The sequence below is a fragment of the Tamandua tetradactyla genome, chromosome 10, assembly GCF_023851605.1.
Source record: "Tamandua tetradactyla isolate mTamTet1 chromosome 10, mTamTet1.pri, whole genome shotgun sequence".
Lineage (NCBI taxonomy): Eukaryota > Metazoa > Chordata > Mammalia > Pilosa > Myrmecophagidae > Tamandua > Tamandua tetradactyla.
In genome coordinates, this window is record NC_135336.1 from 20,668,124 (window position 1) to 20,681,337 (window position 13,214).

General features: G+C 40.6%; 1 protein-coding gene across 9 annotated transcripts in view; it reads right to left on the reverse strand.

The window, feature by feature from the left end:
* KALRN (kalirin RhoGEF kinase) overlaps positions 1–13,214 on the reverse strand; it is a 758,640-nt gene that overhangs the window by 314,508 nt on the left and 430,918 nt on the right. For all 9 annotated transcript variants that reach the window (XM_077118101.1, XM_077118100.1, XM_077118114.1 and 6 more), the window contains exons 14-15: positions 12,875–13,070; positions 2,372–2,538 (exon numbers count right to left, since the gene is read on the reverse strand). In XM_077118101.1, the coding sequence (XP_076974216.1) occupies positions 2,372–2,538; positions 12,875–13,070 (363 nt within the window). The remainder of the gene's footprint in view (positions 1–2,371; positions 2,539–12,874; positions 13,071–13,214) is intronic.

A 13,214-nucleotide genomic window follows, 5' to 3' on the forward strand; every position in this document is an offset into this window, starting at 1 on the left:
CAACCTTAGGCTAGGTTTGTTAGGGGGCTTCTTTCTATTTCTCCTGGAACCCCAGGACAGGAGCAGAGCCCAGTAGAGGTAAATTTCAGGACCTGGGATTTAGGAGATCTGGGCTCAAGTTTCAACCAATTAATCAAGAGACCCTATGAGGTGTAACTCTCCCCGGTAACATGAGACAGAACTCCTGAGATGAGCCGGGACCTAGCATCAAGGGATTGAAAAAGCCTCCTTGACTGAAGGGGGAAGAGAGAAATGAGACAAAATCAAGTGTCAGTGGCCGAGAGATTTCAAGTAGAGTCGAGAGGTTATTCAGGAGGTTCTTCCTATGCATTATGTAGATAACCCTTCTTGGTTTATGGTGTATTGGAGAGGCTGGAGGGAAGTACCTGAGACTGCAGAGCTGTGTTCCAGTAGCCTTGATCCTTGAAGACAATTGTATAAAGATATAACTTTTACAATGTGACTGTGATTGTGAAAACCTTGTGTCTGATGCTCCTTTTATCCAGGGTATGGACAGATGAGTAAAAAAATATAGATAAAAAAATAAATAATAGGTGGGATAAGGTATAAAATAAATTGGGTAGATGAAAATATTAGAGGTCGATGAGAAAGGGGTAAGAGGTATGGTATGTATGAGTTTTCTCTTATTTTGTTTTCTGGAGTGATGCAAATGTTCTCAAAAATGATCATAGTGATGAATACACAACTATGTGATGATATTGTGAGCCATTTATTGTACACCAGGTATGGAATGCATGTTTTTAAAGATTTGTCTATAAAAATATTAAAATCTATTAACAACCATTGACTTTGTAACCTCAAAAAAAAAAATAAGAGGCCATAGGAAGCACTAAAGCTTACGGTGCCTCAGTTTCCTCATGTGCAGAATAAACATAACATCCCTTTTACCTATAGGTCCATTTTACATTTAAAATGAGATCATAAATGAGAAAGCACTACTCATGTGAAAAGAAAGAACTATCATTACTGCTAAAAGTCTTCAGAATTTTGCATACTCATTACGGCTCCATGCCAACGGGATTTTTACCATGTCCTAGGGAATAACATGGCTTTCCGAAGACTCAGGTGTTACCCTGATGCAATTAAATGGCAAACAACCTATATCTGACCTTCCTCAGGGCTCAGTGATTTCACCTGAACTGAATATAGATCTTTAGCACAGCATGCGTAGACTCGGGCTCTGCACTAATTGGAAGAGGAGAGAAGAGGATAATTTTGCTCATTACAATAAATAACAATAGAATAAATAAGACATGGGTGTTGTAAGGAATACCTTGGATAGAACAGACCAAGCAATAATTAAAATTTAAAATGACATTTTGACCCCTATGCTAAATTATATCTAGCAGCCACTGCACAGAAGACAAAAGCTTTAAAAGAAGATGGTGGTGAAGCAGAGAGACAGGATTACTTGGGAGGGTGTGAAGCAGAAAGTGACAAGGAGCTCCCCCTGTGAGAAGTCCTCCTGGACCTATGGAGAATGGTGTTGTGTTCTCTCCTTGGTGTGACCGCTGCCTGCTGACCTCATCTATAAAATGGGAGATGTGTGTGTGGATGGGTCAGGCTACGGCCTGTGAAGGGCACACAGCACTCAATAAATGGAACTCATATTATATTTTTACTTTAACCCCACTTTACCTAAATAGGAGATCCTCATTCATAATGCTAGTAATAGTTACCACTTAGCCTCCCCATAATGTAAACATGTCATATTTTAAAAGTCTGTCATTGGTTATTGTGTTTATCTTTCTAGATTTTAAGTGTTCAGAGATCTAGGTATGTCTGATAAAATGACTAGTTTAACATGTCAGGCAGAAAATAATTTTCTTTTCTTTTTAAAACCAACTTTAATATGGCAAGAACATATTCTTTTAAGAACCACATACATTGAAAAAATGATGCTAATCACTACTACCAGTAACTATACATTATGTGTCAGGCATGGTGCTAGGTACAGAGGAGCCCCAAATTAATCAATCTAAAGCTAAAGCCTGAGTACATCTATTGATGAAAGATTTGTACTTTCCCTGGACTGCATGCCATGATTAAGGACAGAAAGGAAGATTCAGTGACTGCTGACAACTCCTGAAAAGTCTGGAATATTCTCTTTAGATTATGTGAGAGAGAAATAATGTCTTTATAGTTTGAGCCTTTGTACTTTTGGGTCTATATGTCAGAGCAGCTTTCAGAAACAAATAAAATCTGTCCTTAACCTACCTGTTTTCTAAGTTCTGCTTATTCAAAGGGATGTGCCTGTGGCTCTATGAGCCTTACTGCATACCAGGAGCCTGCGTCAGGCTTAGCTGGCTGGGAAGCCCAGGCCCAAGGTGGACAGTCAGGTCAGGCTCACCTGTTTGACCTCAGCCTGGAGGTGCCGCAGTTGGAGGCACTGCTCTAGCCGCTTATGTGTCTGCTCTGCATTGAGCTCCAATTCATGCTGCTTCTCATGGAGAAACTCCAGTAGCTCTTGCACCTGGGCTGCCAGATCAACATCCTTCTCACAGATTAATTCAATTCCTAATTAAAAGAAAATGTAAGCAATTAAAAACCAGATGGCATTGCGAAGAATATATTTCCATCAATATGCATATAAAAACTGGAATTTCGAAAACAGCCACTGTCAGCACCTTCTGAATCTCTACATCATCCCTCTGTGAAACTGGTCAGAATATCATAATGGGCCTTTGTTTGGGATGCTCAAACAAATGCCATCTTTTTTGATTAACTGATCCTTTACCTGGGAATAACTCTTCAGAAGATGATCAGCATCTTATTATAAATTGAGTTAGAGAGAAAGCCTCGTCTCTGAAAGTCCATCCATAAATAAGACAGCAGCACCATGCATTCCCTGGCGGGTGATCTCCCAAAAACCCAGATTATTCACAAGCAACCTTCTGGATCATATTGAAGAATTCAAAACCAAACCTAAAAACCCTGTTCTCAGGAACTTCTGCCAAAGGCACCTTCTGTCTGGTCAGATACAATTTACCAATAGTAAATTAATGGTAAATCTGCCCTGAAGAGAAAAGGTGGGCCATGGAGATTTTATTAACCTACTACTTAGTTCCCTCCCAAAAGCAACTCTTGCAAATACATGCTAACTTGCATATATTATTTACCAACCACAAACACATATACCTGATAAACATATATATAGAGTACTATAGAGATAGTGAGTGCGTATACATTTAGAAAAATGCTCATGTTAAAGTTTTACCTACACAAGGAGAGTCTGCTCATCTTTCTTTAGTTCTGCTAATCCAAAGCAATTAGTAAAACAATTAAGTCACTGACAAAAGTTCCCAATATTTATGGAAATATCATTCAGTATTAATAAACTGCCAACCATCTGACATGTAATGGGAACCTTGAGTCAATATCTGCCAGCAGCTGCTGCTCCATTCTTTGCTACTTTCTTCTCCACCTCCCTGTCTTAATTTTTCTACATGCCTCTTCCAATACATAAGCATTCACTCACATTCACTTCCTTTCTTCGCTACAACCAGTGCTCCTATTTACACATTATTACTAGCAGGCCCAAGGTAGCCTTGCTTAAATTGGTTTCTGTTTCAGAAAAGGTCATTAACAAACCTTGAGGAAAGGGACAACAGTAATTATGAAAGTTCTGTCTGCTAGTGACTTTAATTTGATTTCTTAGCTCTTAAAGACAACATGGAAAATGTACTAGTTTTGGAGCCAGTCCTGACTCAGAATCCTGATCTTAAGCAAAATACCTAACCTCTCAGAAGCTTCATTTTCCTCAAATGTAAAATAGGAGTAATAATTACTACTACACAGGATCATTGTGAGGATTAAATAACATAATGTAGGTAAAGCATCTGTCATATAACACAGTAAAGTGCGGACCTCTGTTCCTCAGTCCCATGGCTTTCCAGGTTCCTTTTAGCTTGACCTTTCAACTTTCTGCCTTCTTGGACCCTATCTGCATCCAAGTTGATGTAAGTTGTGATTTGTTTTTTCCTTTGGCTCTGATTGCCTACCTATGTCTAATTCAGCCTTGCTCAGATCATTAGCTTTGGGAAAATCCTAATTCTGAATGGCTTGCCTGCTTTTGACCCCTATCTGTGCCTGGCTATGTAACTTCTTAGTTCTGTTCAAATCCTTTCCCCATTTCTTTATCCTGTATTCAGTGACCCATACGGCTGTGGTCCTGATGCTGACATCTTGTTTGGGACACTGATGTGTAGGGTCACAACCAACAATGGGGTTTAGACTTAAAAATCCAGCAGATAAGTCACCAAAGGCTGGTGTGCTTCCATAGGATCAAACCCAAAAAAGCTGACCAAACTCAGTGTATGACTGCCTTAAAAATAAATCCCCTTCAGGAGACTTCCCTATTACTCTGAGTCACATCATCAGAAATTCATCTCTGCCACCACCAACACACCTGCAGCAGACAGTCGGAATATAAGGAAAGTCTGTACACGTCAAAGAAAATTCATTTTTGGAGGCAAAAATAGTGTTTTATATAAGGACAATATGGGAGAGTGGGAACAATTTTTGGTGGGGCAGGTGTTGTATGGTAATAATTTTAGTATCTTTTCATGTTTATTTTTCCAGTAAGTTTAATAATTCCCAGTCTCAGCTCCTGAAATATCTGTGGGAGACAGAAAAGAACAGCCTGTTCTTTTGGCAGCCAATTCCCTCTAGTTACTATTTTCAACTACCAAGAGGATGAAGTAGAGCATCTCCTTGACAAAAAAAAAAGAAGACATTAAAAAATTTCTACCTTTGCAGTGCTTGCCACAGTGGAATGACCCATGATCCCTATGTTTATTTTCCTGAAATGTAACTTAATATCTAGCAGCTCTTCCCCACTTCCAGCCACAATGCAGATTTATTCCAGCTTGTTCTCATTCTGCATGTGTCTCTGGTATTTAGTATTCTGGACTTGGGCAGTTTCTTTCTGTGGTTAGTTCCCGGCTCACCCCTGACACACTGCATGTAAATAGGCTCTCTAAGCCTGGTAACTCATCACTGAGTCCAGTCACCTGCTTAGGACATCATCCAGAACAGGCTCCTAGCTGTCCTAGGACTTGGGCCCTTCATTTTCATGTCTCACTTGATTATTGTTTTATGTGAGATGAAGACAGGAAATAAAATGGGTGAGGATGATGCCTACTGCACTGCAGCACTCCTCCATCACACATCATGTTGTGGATGGAGTGAATGGAGGAACATGAAATCTTAGTTCAGCCCCACTCAGAAGAATAGAAACTCCTCTCTCTTTCCCATTGCCCCCAACCACATTGACTAGAGCCCCTGTTAAAGCCCATCAACTGGTAAGTATCCAAAATCTATTGCTTGTGTTAACATCACCAGTTTCAATTTATTCAAAGGTTTAACCAAATTCCTTATGGGTTCTTAGAAATGCAAAAAGATATTTGTTCTTTTGATCAAGTAATGATCCACATTCCTAATGAAATTGTTCGTCAGTCTTTTTTAAAAGGATATATCAAGGTTTCTTTCTAATGTGCTCCCCCAAATATCCTGCAAATTCCCCTACCCGCCATCGAGGGCTGCATCTATCTTGTTCGTCTCTCATCTTCAGGACCGAGCACAGTGTGTGACTCATAAGACCTAACAAACGCTTATTCAGTAAACAAATGGGCCTTTTTAGGGAAGAGTTGAGATCACGTGCTATGGCAGAAAGTACGTGTAAACTTTTGTGGACAAACTATTTCAAACCTATTTAAATCTAGGCTCAGCAATCTATTAATAGAGAGATTCTGATCTACTTACCTCTTCTGTGGTGGTTTGAAGGCACACGTATCCCAGAAAACATGTTCTTAAATTTAATCCATTCCTGTGGGTGGGGACCAGCGTAAGTAGGACCTTTTGAAGAGGCTACTGCAGTTAACGTGACCCACCTCATTCAGGATTCTTAATACTATTACTGGAGTCCTTTATAAACAGCATGAATACACACAGAGAGAAAACCACAGATGCAAGAAGCTGAAATCAAGGAAACCCAGAAGAGAAGGGAGAGACTTGGAGATGCCACCATGTGCCTTGCCACGTGGTAGAGGAAAACCAAGGATTACTGGCAGCCAGTCTCCAGGAAGAAAGCATTGCCTTAATGATGTCTTGATTTGGACATCCTCTCGGCCTCAAAACTGTATGCTAATACATTCCCATTGTTTAAGCCAACCCATTTCATGGTATTTGCTGGAGCAGCCTAGAGAGCAAAAATATCCTCTCTGAACTTGGATTTCCATATCCATAGGAACTGCAACTTCTACTTTTCAGGATATTATGAGGATGAAGTAAGGTAAGGTAAATGAAGTGTCCGGCAGTTCCCTCTTTTTCATTTCCCTTAGGGATATTATAACATATTCACTGTTGATCACTGGTAGATTACTGGATGACTTGTATAAAATGTAAATGTTGAATCTTATGGGCAGGTGTTTAAGTGTTTGCTCAGTGTATACAATAGAAACTATGGTGGTTTGGATGCTAGTAGACCAGTGCTCTCAACCTTGGTTCACCTTAAGTTCATGTGGAGAACTTTAAAAAGCCACCATGCCCTGGGAACACCTCAGACCAATTACACACAGGAGTCATTAGTAATTCTTAAAACTGCAGAGCGGCTTCAGTATGCAGGCAAAATGCTGAATCACTCAATAAGATGGTTCCAAGTCCAGGTATCTGGCAAACAGATATTCCTTATGCTGCACTATTAAACAAATGCTCTGCATTAGAGTTTATTTAGACCTCGTGGGCACAGCTAATAATAAAGAGTTAATTTGCTTTTCTTTGCCGTCAGTCCCAGGAGTACTTAATGAGCATTGAGAATTAACAAATAACTGACAGCACTGATGTTACGTTAATTTTTTGAGTAACCAGAGGCAAATATCTGTATGTTAGCCTTTTGACATAGCTAGAAGCAAATATCTACAACTGTTATAACTCACTTAACTTGTTTCTTTGAGGCTATGTTTTGTAACCCCATAGTCTTTACTTTGTAACTGGACAGTCATGAGTTAACTCGTGACTGGCACTACTTGTATCCCCTTATTTTATCATACATACTCCGATCAAATTTTGTCAGTTTTCAACAGCCCTTATAGCTCATTTAGTTTAGCTTAGTCTTTTTACTTGTTTTCTCACGTAATTTGGGCAATTTACGACCACTTAGCTTAGCCTCCTTACTTACTGAACTCTACCACTCTACTGTGATGGATAACCATATGTATTACACAAGCCAGACTTTGTCAGTTCCTAGTCACCTGTACTGTTTAGCTTAGTCTCATTAATTGTCATCTTATGTCAATAAAGCAATTTATAAGACCAGATTATAACCTATAATTTGATGCTTACCCCAGCTGCTTTTGTAAATCCCCAAGAGCGGCCTCTGGGGCTGCTTACACACCTTCAATTGAACAAATCAATCACTATCTCCATCTCCATTTGTTTGAATTTCATAAAAACCCAAAGTTTCTCCAATATAGGGGGATAGATCTGAGGCATTAACTCCTGTTCTTCCAGACATGCACAACTGCAATAAAGATTCTTTCTCTCTTTGAAATTCCAGTGTCTCAGGATTGATCACTAAGCACATCAGGCAGCTTACCCGTGTCTTGTCCAGCAATATTTAAATTCCTCAAGGAGAGGGGTGGTTGTTGTCTAGGGTAAAGTTTAGGTATTCTTGGCTATGCTGCCCATATTTGTAACAATATTTTTCATCAGTTTGTCTCAGATAAAAAAGAACATCTTTTCTCTCTCCTCATTCCTTCTATGCAACACAATTCAGAAATTACAAAGTCTTTTTTTTTTTTTTTTTGGCATGGGCAGGCACCAGGATTCGAACCCGGGTCTTGGGCATGGCAGATGAGAACTCTACCTGCTAAGTCACCGTGGCCCACCCCAGAGATTGTAAAGTCTTTTAATCAGGTTTTTAGATCAGTGTTCTCAGCGCTGGCTGTACAATAGACTCATCCGGGAGGTTAAAAAATATCTCTGGCTCACTCCAGACCAATTAAGCAAGAATACCTGAGGGATGGGACCCAGACATTGGTGTCTTTAAGACATCCGCAGGTGATTCTAAATATGCAGCCAGGTTGGAACCATTGTTTTACATCAAGGCTCTCTTCCTCTCCCCTTAGCCCCTACCACATCCACATTCCTATTATCTCCAGAGTGGCTTCCATTTCAGAAAGACACAGTTTTTTTCTTTTTATAGCACAAGTGAAATTTATTGTGATTTGTTTTTTTTACCAAGTCTGTTCCACCCACATTATTGAGAACTTGCTATGTGCAAGACATAACCACTCTGCTAGATGCTAGGAATGTGAAAAGAAAGAAGAAAGAGTCCCTGCCCTCAGGCAGCTGGAGAAGATACAGGAACATAAATAACCCAAACAGAATGCGATATGTACTAGAACTCTAGGCTAAAAAATAATAGGGGTCAAGTTTTATTGGGCCCTTCTTCAATGTGTATCATCCCACTGCATCTTTACAATGAACCTATGTAGTTTATATGAGAGCTGTTTTCAGAGGAAGAGGAGGCTTAAGGGTCTGAGTAACATGTTCAAGAACACCCAGGTACTAGGAGGTGTGGCTGAGATTCCAGCCCAGGCAGTCTACCTGGTCTGTATGCTGGTGTCTGTACCCTCTGGTGTCTCTATGCTAACCTGTATGCTCAAAGAGAAGAGTGGTCCCCTACAATTTAACTTATTCTTAGAATTCATTTATTTTCAAATGCTGGGGCTGGGTTCTTCCTGGCACAGTAAATTTGAAGTATAAATGTCACTGACTCCAAAGAGTTTTCACTTAAAAACCTTGCATAAAAACAGAACTTGAAACTTTGGTTAAACCACAAAAGCAACATATAAATTGACTTTTAGGCTCTTGTTTCATTACTAAGATCAAGCATAAAAGTTTCATGGTCCTATTTCATTGGAGTGAAGCCCTGTGGCATAACCAATTAATATGGTGAGGCTCTGTCATGGAAAGTCAGGACTGGAGGAGTCCTCAGGAATCAGTGCCCTCCTGCAACACTGGACAGATGAAGAAACTAAGATCTAAAGAAAAAGAAAAGAGACTTCCAAAGTTAGACTGCTAAACTGGTTGTGGAACTGGACCTTGAATTCATCTAGCCTGGTTTCTCCCACATGGCTCTTTCCAGCAAACCTACCACTTCTCAACTTGAGGTTCTAGTGAGGAAAGATCAATGAGCAGATTAAGAAATTATCCATCCCAATTTTGCCTTCTATTCTAAGGCTGACATTGATTTAAGCAAAGACTTTTGCTTTGTCTAGAGTTGTAAGCACATAGGGATTTAGTTGAACATGGCTCAATGTTATAAACTTCATACATAAAAATAAGTACATGGAAATTCCCAACTTCCATTTACTAGTATAAAATTCAAGTATAAGCCCTTAATTAAGTTAAACGTAGGTTTAAAAACATAGCAAACTCTGAATTTTGCTAACTGTCCTTTTTCTAAGACAATAGTTTATTTTACCATTAGTATACATACAGTTTCTTAGACTACATCGTAAATGCCCAAGCCCTTTATTGCCTCAATGCTGTGTCTCTGAAGTTCTGCATTACTCAGCCACCCAAGAGACAAGGACCACTCTATGTTCATTACACCCTCCCCTCTGGTATGACTCTGCCCTTCCCTCCTCCAGGTTCACAGATGAAACACATCCTTTGCAGAACCAACAGTACAGCCCTAGACGATGAACTTCCCTGAAACCCTTGGTCCAGTCCCTCTAAGGCCTCATAGGCTATGCCAGACTGAGGAGCTAGCTGTGCTAAGAGCCAGGAATAGCCAGTCTGAACAGAAGGGCTGAAGAGGTCAATCAAACTTCTTTGGCAAAGCCCATCTCTAGAACAAAATAATATTGGGGGTGGGCAGCCCATCTGCCTAGGGGAGTTTACATCCACTCAGCCCTTGCAGTTAAGGCGGCTGCCAAGCACAGCCAACTCCCACTCATTTGCAGTCCTCAGGGACCACCAGCTCTCACACAAGAACCCATTGCTGGGTTCTTGGGATAAAGGTTGGCTTACGTGAAGTCATGACAAGTGACAAGCACATGACACTAAGTGCTGCAGGTTTCCACACACACAAGTTTCCTCTCCTGCTGTGTAGCTTCTCTACTCCAACCTTTCTCCCAGTACCAAATCTGCATTCTTTCACGGTTACCAGTCTTAGCTGGGTAGCTGGTTATAGTGAGCATCATGAGGACAAGCTTTAGGGCTAAATCCTGAGTCCAGATAAAGTTCTCAATCACAGAAAAAGGATCAGTTTTCCCATTTCCCTAATAAGGCCTTGAAAAAGTACAGGTTTATGTCCTAGATCACTGGTTTTCAAACTACAATAAATACATGAATAACCTGAAAATTTTGATAAAATTCAAATTCTAGGTCTGGGATTCTGCATTTATAATCAGCTGCCAGTGAAGCTAATGCTGCTGGTCCAGGGACCACAGTTTGAGTAGCAATGTCCTAGATCAGTGGTGTATCAGGCTCACCTGGAGAGCTTGTAAAACAACACATGGAGATTTTGATGTGATAAGTCTAGGGCTCAAGTACCTAGAGTTCCAACAAGTTCTCAAGTGATTCTGATGCTACTGATCTGGGAACCACACCTTAAGAGTCACTGGACCAGATCATTACATAAATGTCAGCTGTTGTGATTTAATTATCATGATGAAAAACAATGGTTCTCAGCTTTGTTCACACAGTAAAATCGCTTGGGGAACTTTTTACTGATGTGTAATTCCCATTAAGACTAATTAAGTCAGAATATCTCGGGGTAGACTCCTGGGTATTGTCATTTTTTAAAAATCCTGAGGTAGGCTACAATGTGAAGGCCTTTCCTGAGGCTATACAGTGCACCGTGTGTACCACTGCGAGCAGTCCTGTGTCTCCCAGGCAACTGCCGCCTGTGCAGAACACAAATGAAAATCCAAGGAAAGTGAATAGAATGAACTAGATTGTCACTCTGGCTAGAAGTGAAATGCCTTTGAATACTGGTTTTTACTTTCTGGTCTTCAAAAGAAACAGTATATTTCAGTATATAAGTTCAGTATGATATCAAGGTGTCATACTGTATATAAGTTCAGTATGATATCAAGGTCCCAGTTCGATCTTAGAATTCTAAATATTCTTTGTGATCAACACAGACATGGACCAAACATATTTTAAAGAATTGATGGTCTACTCCCCACTATGTGGGACATGACAACCATGGGTGAAAGTCTCCCTGGCAATGTGGGATATAACTCCAAGGGATGAGCCCAGCCCTGGCACTGTGGGATAAACAATCTTCCTGACCAAAAGGGGGAAAAGAAATGTAACAAAATAAGGTATCAATGGCTGAGAGTGTTCAAATAGAGTCAACAGGCTATTCTAGAGGCTACTCTTACAAGAACTTCAGTTAGATATTGCTAATTATCATGGTTGGCCAACCCCAAACCAAAATCATTCCTGTTAACGCTAAAGAACACCTAGGGCTGTATTTGAGATTCTACTAAAGTTCATGCACTAAGATTGCTTTCCAGAAACCTTCAACTTCCAGATGCGTTGCTAGGCCAGGTAAGTCCTGAAACCCAGAGGGGCCAGCCTCTCCAAGAACATCAACTAGTTCCATCCCCCTCTCCCATATGATCAACACCCCTTGCCAACATGAAAAAGTTAGAATGGACATAGCCCAAATATCCCTAAAGATTGGGAGAAGGATCAAAGGAGAAGGTGGAGTTATAATAGAGAAGACAGGATTTAACAAATGAGTGTGACTGCTAAACCATTATATTGATATTTCTTTTAGTCTCCAGTGTCTTGGAGCAGCTAGAAGGAAAAGCCTAAAATTGTGGAACTGTAACCCATACCAAGCTGTGAAATCTGTTCTATAGCTAACTGTTCCAGTGTGCTGTGAAATTTATTGCTTTTTGTATATATGTTATAGTTCACAATAAAAAAAGTTAAAAAAAAAAATGAGTTGATGGTCTATGACCTGTCTGCCTTTGTCCTACAGGGAGAGAAAATGAGTCTATGGTAGGGGCAGGGAATGAGGGCAATGGGTTTCAATGTCAGCATCAGAAGACCTGGGTTCTAACTTTCTACTGGCTATATGACTAGAAAGTGACAACTCTTCTTCTGGCTTCAGTTGGACTAGTGTACTACACTTCTTTCCAGTTCTAACACCAAAGGCCATTATGAGGAGTAACAGGTGTAACAATAAGGGCTTAAGCATTTGTTGGGCAAATATTGAATGAATCCTAAGCAAAAAACAATTCAAACCTGGGCAAGTCAATCATATTTTGGGTAAAAGTTATAAAATTATATGACCTTGTTATAAATTAATGTCAATACTTTTTATACATACTCACTCACAGACCAGTGATTAAAAACTGAGGACTCTGAGAGGCAATTGGAGACAAGGAGCCAGGCTTGGGGGTGGAGGAATAGGCAGGAGAGTGTGTGTGTTGGGGAGTGGTCCACAGGATTTCTACACATTTACATACAATTACATGGATGTCTGACAGCTGTCGGAACCAGCCTGGTTTGTTTATTTGTTTTTTCATGTCATTAGTTTTTTAAATACTGAGCTCATTTCCATAACTGATTTCCCCATTCTCTCTGCAGCAGCAGGAGACCCTAGGACTATTCCCATTTTTACCACAGCCTAACTGGGCAACCTTGGACAAGTTACTTTCAGCCCTCATGGCTTCAGTTTCTTTTCCTTTAAAATTGAAGTAAACACCTCTTTCCAACTGTAGGAATAAAATGAACTGAATGGAGGGGAAGTCCTCCTGGGAGGCTGGCTGGGATTCCTGTTTTCACCCTCTCCCATACCGGGAGAATGACGACAGTTGCCCACCTGAGGCCTGGACCTCCATGATGTACTGGTGCAGATCCTGGCCCTGCTGTATGACCTCAAAAGTCATGTTGTTCATGGCCAGCTTCCGCTCAGTGTGGCGCTGCAGCCGCTGCTCCGCCAGTGTCAGATCCTCCGTGTTGAAGTCATTCATTTGCAGGAGTAAGTCCTCATTCCAAGCATCTAGTTCTGCTGTCACCTGTGAGGACAGAACCATCAGTACAGGATCCCTAAATCCACAAGAGACAGCTAGGTCGAAACTCACAATCCTGGGCCCTTGTCACCTAACCCACCCCTCAGGCCAGCTTCTACTTGGCATCTCTTTGACCCTATCACATTCTAG